Source organism: Xyrauchen texanus, chromosome 18, assembly GCF_025860055.1.
Source record: "Xyrauchen texanus isolate HMW12.3.18 chromosome 18, RBS_HiC_50CHRs, whole genome shotgun sequence".
NCBI lineage: Eukaryota > Metazoa > Chordata > Actinopteri > Cypriniformes > Catostomidae > Xyrauchen > Xyrauchen texanus.
In genome coordinates this window covers 20,499,709-20,513,193 of record NC_068293.1, presented here as the reverse complement: position 1 = coordinate 20,513,193, position 13,485 = coordinate 20,499,709, and the positions used below count along the sequence as shown (strand labels likewise).

Below are 13,485 nucleotides of genomic sequence, written 5' to 3'. Positions count from 1 at the left end.
AAGTAATTACTCTGTATCAAGGACTACGTAAAATAAAGTGTTACCTTAAAAGGGTATGAACTTTAAGTTGTTGCTTCCGCCCAGCACTGTATTGATGTTTGAAATGAGCTAACTCACCTGACGTTCGTACCTCTGTTGTATACAAAGCGCACACTTCAGAATTTTCGTGTGAATGTGCCATTGTGCTTATGTCACTGATGTGTCGACTGCTGGTAGGAAGCGATTTTTTTAAGTTAATAAAGTTTTAATTATCGATTTATTTTTTAAACAAACCTATCGATTTGCTTCAGAAGATATTAATTGATTGACTGGAGTTGTGTGGATTACTTGTATGCTGCCTAAATATGCCTTTCAGACCATCAAATAGCCAGCAGCCTGATGGCACTCGTTTACTTGCATTGTATGGATAAAAAGAGATGAAATCTGATTATAAAAATCTTCACTTCGGTTCTGCTGAGTAAGAAAAGTCAAACGCATCTGGGATAGCTTAAAGGTAAGTAAATCATGAGAGGATTTTCCTTTTTGGGGTGAACTAACCTTTTAATAATGCTTGTTAGTGTTTTAATTAAAGTATTTCCAAAGATAATTTCCAATCATGCTAGAGCAATACAACAGCATTTATGTGGTCTGTGTTGTTGGCTAATGAAAACACAGCCCATACTGGAGACAGTGGGATGCAAAACCGAGTTACATAACAGCCCTGAAGTGGCACATTCCTTCATAATTTTTTCACGCCACCTTGTCTAATCCTTCCTGTGTCTGCCTCCTGCCACTACGCACATTGATATCAACCGAGTCAGATTGCCCATTTTAGGTCGTGGCACTATTTTGGTTCTTTCTAAATGTGGCCAAACTACCTCACACATTTAAAGAGATAAAACAGCATTCATCCAACACACCTGAGATTAGGCTGATTAGAATTGAATGTTGGACATTTTTCAGAAACTAAAGCAGACATACTATTTATAGTGACCTGTTCTAAAAACAGAACAAAAATTAATCATTAGCTAAACAAGAGGGAGATGCGCTCACTGAGACACACCTGGCCCCATTGTGGTAGACTGAGCCAGAGCAGAAATTCTGCCTTATTTGAAGATGGCCTAATTCCTGCTATATCAAAGATAATTATTTTATAATCACTTTGACTAATTGTTACTTTAAAAAATTAATTGTTCACGACACTGCTAAAAAAAACAAAAACAACAAAAAACAGCCATAGCTGGTTAGCTGGTCTAAGCCGGTCTTCCAGCCTTTTCTGCTGACTGTTTTTAAAGGGGGTTTTGACATTTTTTAGATAGACAGTTTAAGGAGACCAGCTTAAACCAATTTAGTTTTAATATATACACACATATCTATCTATCTATCTATCTATCTATCTATCTATCTATCTATCTATCTATCTATCTATCTATCTATCTATCTATCTATCTATCTATCTATCTATCTATCTGTCTGTCTGTCTGTCTGTCTGTCTGTCTGTCTGTCTGTCTGTCTGTCTGTCTATCTATATACAGGTACACGCTTTATTTGTTATATAATCTGTTCCAATACTGGTTTATAAATTAAGTAAAGTACATGTTGTTTGTGAAGGACAAAGATTTTCCTGTCAAAATTTTTTTATAAAAATGTGTTATTGACATTTAACTGCTCTCATAATGCTTCATTACAACAACAACATTGAATATAACATTTGAACAGAAGGTTGCTAAGCAACTGTGTGTGAGAAGGAGAATTCTGTGCAGTAATAAATCGATTCACAGGCATGAAACAGTTTCAGACACATTAAATCAGTAAAGTTTGAACATGTTATTGTTCCTCTGACAGTAATAATTAATCCAAATGCTACATGAGAAAAACTTTAATTAAATCACAAATTACTTTAAAGAAATTTTAGCCTCAGGCCTTGTTAAAAATACACATGTATAAAGGGAGTGAGAGATTCTGACTAATGAAAGAGTGTTGAGAGTATGACAGAAGGGGGTTTTATGATTTAGCTTCACAACTTGTGAAAAGAATGCAAGTTCCGAAATAACAGCATTTTTCCTGAAATCCAACTTACTTTCAAGGATTTATCTTATCTATCTATCTATCTATCTATCTATCTATCTATCTATCTATCTATCTATCTATCTATCTATCTATCTGTCTGTCTGTCTGTCTGTCTGTCTGTCTGTCTGTCTGTCTGTCTGTCTGTCTGTCTATCTATCTATCTATCTATCTAGCATTTTTCCTGAAATCCAACTTACTTTCAAGGATCTATCTTATATATCTGAAATTGCAATATTGAGTCTCTTTGAGCTGTAAACATTGTGTTAAAATATAGTGTGATTCTCACCACTCCAATGGAGAAATAGTTGTTTACTATGCCGTAGGGCACAGGGTCACCCTTTTCCTCCTTATCATCAGGGATGATGTTGATGTTCCAACGGTCAAGCAGCACCTCAGTGCTGTGTTCTATGTCCCTGAGGAATTTGACCAGATTGCCACCTTCATAGCCTGCCAACAGGAACACAGATTCTGTGTGAAACTACATACTGTAAAATGTAGGGTACATACACTTGAATCAATGTGTAAATGTTCTCAAACAGCTTCAAACACTGTTGCAACACGTACATCAAGAATGCATGCACAAAAGCTCATTTCTAACTAATATACAAGAATTTGCAAGTGTCCATACCACAAAATACAACGAATAAATGATGTACCTTCTATTCTACTCATGATGATAATTGATGCAAATTATCACAATTTCTAGGTTATTTAAAACTTCAACAAAGCCATATCACATGATTCAACTTGCCAAAGTAACATGATGTTGTTAAAGTATAATCATGACTTGGAACGTTCTCAACATGAATATGACTGTGCATCTATGGAGCCAAATCATCTCATTATAATTCACACACAAAAAATGATTCACACATGCGTAGACAATTTCACATGCATGAAACCTAATTCACGTACACCAACAAAAAAAAAATCACGTGCGTGAAAAAAATATATATTCACAAAAAGCTATTCGCATGTGCAAAATAAAAGTATGCATACGTAAAATACATTTTACAAACGCAAAACATACTTCATAGATATACAACTAGTCGCACAAAGTTTCGAATGTTTAAAATGTACGAGTGTATCCATGAATCTGAATGTGCAAATCGCCATTCACGTGTGAATCCCCTCGGATTTGTGTGTGTGTGTTTTTGAGACTTTCCTGGCAGAGCTCACCCAAACTAATTGTATAGCTTCAGGAGACTTGGAATGTAGCACAATTAGCAAGTTATATGGATCACTTAATGATACTTTAATGGTGCTTTTGTGTTCTTTTGGAAGCATCAAAAGTGACCAGCACATTCTCAACATTTTTAAGGCCCAAGCACTGAAAGTGCAGTCCCTATTGTTTTTCTAAGGATTATTAGTATTAGGGCCCAAGCACTGAAAGTGCAGAGGCCCTATTGTTCTTCTGATGAAAACTATTATTATTATTATTATTATTATTATTATTATTATTATTAGGGCCCAAGCACTGAAAGTGTAAAGGCCCTATTGTACTTCTAAGGATTATTAGGGCTCAAGCACTGAAATTGCTGAGACCCTATGGTTCTTCTAAGGATTATTAGAGCCCAAGCACTGAAATTGCTGAGGCCCTATTGTTCTTCTAAGGATTATTATTAGTATTATTATTAGGGGTGTGCAGAGAAGCCATTATCTGTATTTGTATCTGTAGCTGTTCATATGACAAAATTATCTGTATCTGTCTCTGTATTCAGATAGAACCGTGTGTGGGAGGGGCTTAAACCAAAGTGCTACAAAACTAAATGAAATACCATTCAAGTCAAGTGTCGTATATAGTTTCTATTAATAAAATATGCCTTATATACGCCTTTTCATAATAATAGCCTAATAATAATAATAATAATAATAATAATAATAATAATAAAATAATAATAATTATTATTATTATACAATTATTATTTTTAAAAATATGATTTTATTCTTTTTTCTTTCTTACCAGATGAAGTAGAATTTGTAGGCTACATTAACTTTGGAATACGTTGTGGTTTCTCCTGGTATTTCAGATATTTATATTGGCAAGAAACATAATTTCTATAAGTCTGTGCATGTTTAACAACGTTATTCTGGAGGCAGGAGGTGTCAAGATAAATGTCAAATGTCAAGCACACATTTTGCAGTGAATTCTAAATACAAATATTATTTTTTTTAAATCAAATCAAATCAATATAGCCTACAAACAGGTGAAAGTCCCATAAGTCTATCAGGAATTTTTACGATAGGACACCATTATTTAGTTAAATAATAATAATAATGTTACATTTATATAGCACCTACCAGAGTTCAACACTTAACATTTTCAAATTTAGCACAGTTTAAAGAAGAAGAAGAAATAAAAGTCTTATAAATAAAGTCTTATCAAGTCAATAACCTTAATTGCTGATGTGGATATAATGTGGTCAACTTTAAAAGACTGATAGACGAGCTCTGAAGTGATATCATCATTTCAGGTCAGGAATTTAACATTGCGCACAGGTTTAGGCTATAAATGAACACATGAGAATCACGTGTGAATTGTGTGATACATTAACATAGACATTTCAAGAAGTGGAACATGTATATAACGACGTGTCTTAGATAATGTCACACTTAAGCTCCAGACGTGCACAATTAACAGAGACCGCAAACAGAGTTGAGACCACGCCCATCCGATATGAAATCACAATATGCACATTTTCATTTATAAGGTTTACACTTCAGAAACATTTTATGCACAGATTAATAAATTGTTTGTAATTTCGGATATGATTATTTCAAATGTTTCTTTATCCTTGCGCTTTTTGGATAATCAGTCATACAAATATTTTTAATATTATTCGGATGAATCTGTTATTCATTTTGAAGTCATTATTCATGACTTTCTGAATAGGGTATTCACTTCGAGCACATCCCTAATTATTATTACAATTTTTTCAAGGTTTTCGGTTCTTTTGGGGTACTTAACATGCATGAATACTCTTTAAATTTCAACAGAGTTGTCAGCCATTAGGGCTGGGAAAAGTTGCAGTGTGGGGGGGGGGGGGGCTTTGTAGTGCCCCCTTGAAAATGGGCATGTAAAGGGGGCTCTGTAGCACCCTCATTTTCACCTACAGTCACCAAAAATGGTACGTATATTATAAATCCGAACAACTTTCATACTCACATTCATTAGCTCCACTCAACAGGAAGTCACTTTTAACAGTCTTTGATATAGCCCTCTTTTGTTTACATGAATTGCTTCAAAATTATTTAGAATAATGTCAAATGCCAAATGCACGTGTCCAACTTGCATTATTTTCTGAAAGCCACTAGGTGGAAATGGACCAGTTGTGCTTGGGGCCATCATCGATGCTTGCAACTATATTTATTTATATTCTTCTTTTTACAAGGTTTTCGGTACTTTTGGGGTAGTTAACATGTGTGCAAGGAGGGCTCTTTAGCACTCCCTATAAAATGGGCATATAAGAGGGTCTTTGTAGCACCCCATTTTCACCTAGTGTCACCAAACTTGGTACATATATTGTTTTCTTCAAGCTGAACAACTTTCATACTTACAGTCATTAGCTTGCCCAACAGGAAGTCGGACATTTTGGATTTTCTGAAAATCGTAGGCTATGAACTTTACATACTCCTCCGAGAGTATTCATGTGACTTTCACCAAATTTGTGCAACACCATGCCAAGACATTGCAGATGCTAAACTGCAAACATAGTTTTGATATTTTGAACGATGTCGCCATGGCGAAGCAATACATTTATGGCAAAAAGGAAGTGCCTTATATCTTTTGTGCGCATTGTGTGATTTTGATGAAAATTCAGCTGTATGTTTGGTAATGGGGGCTGATCACATGGATTATGGGCCACGGTCATAGCACCACTAACTGGCAGCAGGAATTGGCAATTTTAACAGACTTTGAAACAGCCCTCATATGTTTACATGAATTGCTTCAAAAGTCTTTAGAATAATGTCAAGACACTGCTGAAATAAAATTGTCAAAGGATATTTGATATCTTAAAAAGTGTTGCCATGTAAAAAATTCATTGCTATTATTCCTTTCTTCCTATATTTGGGTGTTTTTGAGGCAAAAAAACCTTGTGCAAGGCATAAAACCTTGCACACACATCAGAGTCGTTGGCCATTTGGGCTGAACAAAAGCAAAAGAAAGTGTCTCCTATCTTCTGTTTGCAATGTGTGATTAAGATGTATGTTTAGTCTTAGGGGATAATCACGTGGATGTGACTATTTTGGGTGACGGTCAAAGTGCCACCACCTGGCAGCAAGAGGTGTGGCTCTTACAACAGATTTTAGTCCTCTTGTATTTACCCAAATTGCTTCAAAATAGTTTAGAATAATGGCAAATGGCAAATTCATGTGTCCACCTTGCATTGTTTTACAAAAGCCACCAGGTGAAAATGGACCCATGGTGCTTGGGCCCTTCATCGCTGCTTGCAGCCATATTTGGTTTTGTTTTCGTACAGGTTAGGAATGACATTATTAGTGAGTTATTGATGATAGAATTTTAGTTTTTGGGTTAACTATTTTACCTTTAAAAATCAAAGCTAACGCATCAAGATGGCATAGAAAAACTCAATTGATTTATTAAACCACTAAGGGGCTAAACTCCTTGACCTGGGAGGATGCCACCTATGCTTGGCCACCCTTCCAAATAACATGATAAACTCTCTGTGCCATAGAGAGGATCCCTGAGGTAGATGAACTGCATTTACTTTATAGCTCTAACAGGCAGGATACATAGGCAATGTGCTATATCACCATCATAGAGGCGCCATCTCTTAATGAGCACTGTCGTACTGTGAGTCAGGTGGGGATATCAACTCTCTTCTGGCAACCAAAAAAAGAAAAGCACATGTATGATACATCCAGGTGCTCATTCTACCTCTCTGAACAAAACATGCTGACACCAGCCGTACGTTATAAAAAGTTATGTTCACATGGAGCTCTTAGGTGTATACAGGTGATACACGTGTCTTAAAGTCAATCAACTCACATGGATAAAAACCCCAGCATACCATACAAATGAAAAAGGAATACATTCATGCAAAATCTTGTGCTCAATTACAAACTGCACACATGCTCACACAGGAAACACTGATATGAGGCCAATTAATTCCGCAGGCTCTACAAGGGCACACACACCTGTCTTCAATGCAGACATAAGCTCACGGATGCATATCATTCCATCATAGCCAGCTGTATAAACCCACATATCTAACCAAGAACACAAATATCTAATCATGCTGGAATAAAATAGAGCATGTCTCTGTGACATTTCTCTTATCGACAAGCAAATTGTGAGTCTATATGTGTATCTGACATGAAATACCTCTGATATGACATGCTGTGATCTAGTGATAGAACAAGATATGGACCAGACAATATTTGGCCATTTTAAAGTTAAAGCCATTGGCAGATCAGTCTGCCTGATTTAATAACAGAAGTGTTGTCACATTTCTGTATTTATATTAGTAAATTTTGTATTAATATATAATAAACTAGTAAAGGCAAAAATATATACTCTGGAGTCTCTGGAGTTAATGGAGTTGAGAGTACAATAGTCTTATTTGTTGCAGAAAGCATCATTAAATTCGCCAAAATCTTTAATAAGAAAACATGCAAGGGTTAGGTAAGAACTTTTGTGAATGACATACATGCGAGTCCTGCATGCACAGATTTAATCTGGGTCTGCTGATGAGTAACTGTAATTTTGCTGGATTTAACTTTGTTAATCACATGTTTAGTTCACACTTAACCAGCTAAACTGGACAAGTACTTGTTGTGGCCTTTTCTTTTATGAAAATCATAAATTAAAATCCTGAATTTCTGCGTGGCCTAACCAAGTCCTAGCTGGGGCTTACGTGCTTCAAATCTGTGTCCACTCATGCCCTCTTATTCATGTGATTAGAGCATTCAGATAACAATGATCAAATGTCATGATTATTACTGTATAAACCTTCTCCTCAGGGTTGGAAATGTTTTAAAAAAAAGCAGTCTCAAAATCTTTTTGAAGGGTTTATACAGGACTGTGTTCAGATTCAAAGAATTTAAAGCCTAATCTCAACTAAATCTCAAGGAAAACCCTTTAAGTTTTATTTAAAAGGCCTTGAGTAATTCCATCCAAACTGCTGGTGGACAGTCTCTGATGCTTTCTCACCTCCGCCCCAGTGTAGGCAGCGAGCAAGGTCATTCCCTGTTCCCAGTGGTAGGATCGCGACAGGGGGGTGCAGAGCAAAACTGGCCTTATCTGTTGAGGGACAAAGAAAAATGACTATTAAAGATGATGTCTGCATTTTTTTTTATGTGAAAATACTTCCTCCTGATTTGCAGAGCAAAAAAACTAAACTAAAAAAACTAAAAGTGTACCACTGATTTCCCTGAAAAGCTTAAACACTGTGGCTCTGGTGCTTTCAAAATTGCTCAGCAGTCCGACATGTCTCAGTTCTGGCTCAATCAATGACATGAGTTTTGGTCAAATTGGTTCTAATTATTGAAATTGCAAATAAAATTGAAGCTACTCTTACATACTTTGTACATCAATTTGCATTCCTCCTAAATAACATTCTCACAAATATAGTCAAGCTAGATTAATTATTTCTCCTTTATTGAGGCAAATAGCAGGGTGCATTATCTACTGAGGAGAGGTAACATGATGAACTGTATCTTTTTGTCCTTGCTATGATGGTCCCTCTGTGGCTTATTTCTGTGTGCACAGGGACTGTGGGGACGTTTTCTACGCTGGTCCATATGGCGTGATTTTCTGCCTAACCACAGTAGCTCTCTAAATAACTGTCAGCAGCACACTTTTTCTTATACCAGTAAAAGTTGTGTGGGTGAACAACAGAACTGATCACAGAGCAGCTCTATTGCAAACCTTGATTTGGAATCTGTAAGGAAAAGCTGCTCGTAAATCAGTACTTTACGGCTGCCGGGGCAGACTTACATTTATTTTCTATTTGTCCTTTTAATTTGGTTTAGTTTTTCTGTGTTTTCTAGTCTCAGTTTAGTGTCAGTTTTTTACCCCAGTATATTTAGTTATTTTTTGTTGACTGATATCATTTTAAAGCACACTGAAATTTCTCATGGCCATCTAGTGTAATTTGTTTTATTAAAGATGGATTGTTAAGGTATCAAATTTTATAATATACTGTAGTATTGTAGTCCATTCTGTAGTCAAGTTCTGTAGTCATATATTTTTTTATATTTCAGTTAACAAAGATGTTGTTATTTTTCTTTGAGTTTTTTTGCATCACTTTGCACATCACATCACATACATGCCTCACTTTTCAACTAAGACAGGTTAAGGCGTCTCTGAAGGGTTAAAGAGCCCATCCCTTCTGATCAGAGTTCAGGTTTCAGTGTCAGCAACCAATTGTAATTTTAAGTGAAAGGTTTGGAGAACAAACTGATTCTAAAACAGCACTTAAAGGCTATATACCACTGCCCACACAGGGTCCTTTCCAGTGCTCATCCATTAACATCAATATGGCTGTCAGTAAGGGGGAAAGGCAGGCCATTATCTCTCCACTTCTATCCTGCATTCACTCATATGAAAGAGGTCATAGTCGATGTGCTTCCTAGAAACAATGATTTGTGAACAAAGTTATTTTAGAGGACTGTTAAATGTCATGATTGTACAGTATATTTGCCTTAATAAGAGCCAGCCTTGAGCAAAAACATCATGGTAGGAGAAGGAAATCCAAATTTTTCAAATGTTTTCAGATGAATGGGTTGACGTATTTTATTGATTCCCTAGAGGGACGCAAATGTGAAATAGCAGCAAATACCAAATGCACAAAACCCTTTGCATAGTGCAATCATAATATACATTTCAGGTCAAGACAACGCAATACAGAGATGATTTCATTTTATATAAAGATCTACATCTCAAATGCAGACCTTTGATGTTTAGATAATTTGCTTTGGTCATATCAGCAGACACTAACTTTGAAAGACAAAAGTGATCTTGACCAAATGGCTTAGAAAAAAAACAGCTTCATAAGAGGCATAGCTGTTTTATTAGTCTGATAGACTATTAAGTACTGTAAGTCCATGGAATAAATTAAATATTACAGTTCTGGAAAGAAATTATGCATACTCACCAATGCAGTCCAAAATCCACCCCACTGTTCCATCGCCTCCGCATGCCAACACACGGAAATCAGGCACGTCTCTAAAAAAGTTGAGCCTGGCAAACATAAAAACAACGGAATGGTATTTTACCTTTCATGTGTATTGGCATTAAAGATTACTTAAGTCCTGTAATTAAAGTGCTTCATCTAGTGCTGTTGGAACATTACTGTAAAACAATGCTACCAAACATGTTTGATTTGAAGGATGCTACAGTAGATTTCTGCTTTTTCTCAAGATTTACAACAAAGTAATCAATACAATAGAGGGCAGAGATGTGAAAACAAATAAATACATATATAAATAAATACATATTCTCGTCAGTCTACAGAAACTAGCAGTTCCTGGAATAACCATCTAATGCCCAACAAAAACTCAATTAAAACAAACAAAGAAATGATAGATAGAACAATAAATAGATAAAAAGATCAAACAAAAGATAGAGAGATAGACAGACAGACAGACCGAACGACCGACCGACTGAATGATAGATCGAACAAAAGATTGAGCAATAGATCCTGTAGATAGATAGATAGATAGATAGATAGATAGATAGATAGATAGATAGATAGATAGATAGATAGATAGATAGATAGATAGATAGATAGATAGATAGATAGATAGATAGAAATAAGTTACTAGAGTTGAGAAGCCAACAGTTTCTGGAATTGCTAACTGATAACACAACAAATAATCTAATATTTAAAAAAGCAACTATCACTTTAAAAATTGACAATGGACATTGAATTGTATAAGAAATCTGCTTTATTGACTAACTGAAAAAGCTTGAGGCTGACATTTTGGGAGGGTGTGAGAGACCATTTCTGGGTAAGCACTTGAGCTCTTCACTAAAAACTCATAGGCATTAGGAAAATGGAACATGAAATAGGCTGAAGAAGATACCCCCCTCTGCTGGTCAGGGCCATGTACTGACTGCTGCACATGGGTGACACAAGGACATTCTGTATCCTGTCCATATATGCACATCTGGTATCTGCTATAGCACTGAGCATAATACACCGGCAAAGCAGTCACACAACTGTGTGAAATATTAATATGTAAAACCTCTTTGCATGAGCTATGAGAATTCAGCATATTTTATGTATGCATATTGAGAGCAAAACAGAAGAGTAAATATGGCTCAAAATCTACAACAAACAATGCTGTCTATTGGATCCAAACATTTAACAGTTCTTATTGATTTGTAAATGTTCAGCTTTTAAAGTTTGTTGCTATAGTGCCATAGAAATTAGCCAGTCCTTTAAACATTTTATTGCCAGTCCATCCCATTTTACTCAAACTATGTCAACCACAACATCTCCCAGAATTAATGGTGTTGACATGGCATTCCATTGAGGCTCAATAACTCAGTAACTAGAATATGGCTGTATTGCTCCAGACAGGCTTGGACTAAAATCATCGCACTGTGAAACTCAATCTTGCTGAAAAGATGAGCTTAAACCAGCCAAAGCTGGTTTGATGTTCTTAGCTTTTTGACATAACTGGTCAGGCTGCTCTATTAGCACGTTTAAAAGGAGTTTTGGGCACTTTTCGCTCTGATCAGGCTGGGAGACCAGTTGAACCAACTTGGCTAGGCAATGGCACCAGCTTAAACTAGCAAAGACCAGCTTAAATCAGCTAAGACATGGAAACCATTATGGGTTTAATTTTTTTTTTTTTTTTTTTTTTCATCAGAGAACCTAGTCAGTTTTAAGCCTGGCCAAATGTTTTATGCCACAGATTAATGTTTTATGTGCCAGAACAAACCTGTATAAAATGGCAGTGTATGCTCCTGTTGTTGTGATAAGGTTTGTGTAAACGATTCTCTCTCTAATGACATGGAGGCAATGGTAAACAAACACTTGAGCAATCTGTGTGTTTTTTCCTTATAAAGCTATATGAGTGGCCTCTTCAGCGCAGATACTTCGCAAAAGAGCACTCTCATCTATTTTCATCTCTTGAGTGTAAGTCATTAGTCTTGCTATTTCACAATAAAATGGCAAAGAGATATAATGGAAGAGTCAGATCCACATAGCCAAATCAAAGCTAATTACATTGAACTTGCTTTGAAATAATAATTTTAATAATCATTATTTTGGTTGTTTTTCAGTAAAAATATCTAAAAATCTATAAATCATGAATGAGAAGAAAAACTGTGTGAAATTGTAATACTTGTTTTCAACATACAATTAAGGCACCTTTTAAGTTAGTCACTTCGATAGCTTATCAGTAGCTGATGCAGTGGGAGCTCCTGCTAGGGTCGTTGACCTTTACATCCTACACCATCACACCATGCTCTGCCCTATACTTGCGTCATCGAGCACATATAAGCAGAATAATACGAATTTTCCTCTTTCAGGGTCCCGTAGATATCTCTTGTACTCTGGCACCCTTAATCAACTATTCACTGATCTAATATGCAGCAGGTCAGAAAGTAGAACCACTTTTTTCCTTGCGTGCTCCAGCAAAAAACATATAGGCCTACTTTGTTATTTTATTGTTTGGGTTGTGTGTTTTGGTTCAGTGAAAATGTAGTTTCAGTGAAGTCAAGTCAAGTCAAATTTAGTTTTTTAATTTTAGCGATTTTCACAACAGGCATTCTTTCAAGGTAGCTGTACATGAAATTAAGCTATAACAGAAAATGAATGAATATGATGCCAATATTAGTTATTTATGTTTAGAACTATTAGTGATTAAAATGAGTATACTAGGTAAGTGTTGTGGGTCAATGATTAAACAAAATAATTTTATATGAACTATATGTTTTAGTGTTAAAGTCCTTGAAGTCATACTGAATAAACTGAGGAAATACACATAGATGCATTGTCATTTGATTTTTGCCAATGAAGGCATTGTTAGTGGTTAATTTATTTTCTATGTAGTTTAAGAGAGTGTTGTTCCTCCTTTGACCAAGTTGATATAGGAATCATTCAGTGAGGAGCACTGGAAACTTATGTCAGGTAATTTTGGTGAACTCCATCCTGAGCCCATTTTTCTGGCTGAATAAATATGTCTTTAGTCTAGACTTAAACTGAGATAGTGTGTCTGAGTTCCGAACACTGCTAAGAAGACTATTCCATAGTTTAGGATCCAAATATAAAAATAATCTCCCTCCTTTTTGATATTCTCTTCATTGTTAATAAGCTGGAGTTTTGCAATCGACAGAAGGTCACTTAAGTGCTTTGGAGCTAGATAATTCAAAGCTTTGCAAGTTATTACCAGAATTGTTTAATTAATATGAAACTTAACAGTTAGCCAATGTAATGGCGATAAAATGGGTCTGCTATG

At 35.7% G+C, this 13,485-nt stretch overlaps 1 protein-coding gene across 1 annotated transcript in view; it reads right to left on the bottom strand.

The window, feature by feature from the left end:
* LOC127659143 (diacylglycerol kinase beta) overlaps positions 1-13,485 on the bottom strand; it is a 172,456-nt gene that overhangs the window by 76,263 nt on the left and 82,708 nt on the right. The window contains exons 20-22 of the mRNA XM_052148814.1: positions 10,170-10,255; positions 8,225-8,314; positions 2,336-2,496 (exon numbers count right to left, since the gene is read on the bottom strand). Coding sequence (XP_052004774.1) covers positions 2,336-2,496; positions 8,225-8,314; positions 10,170-10,255 — 337 coding nt within the window. The remainder of the gene's footprint in view (positions 1-2,335; positions 2,497-8,224; positions 8,315-10,169; positions 10,256-13,485) is intronic.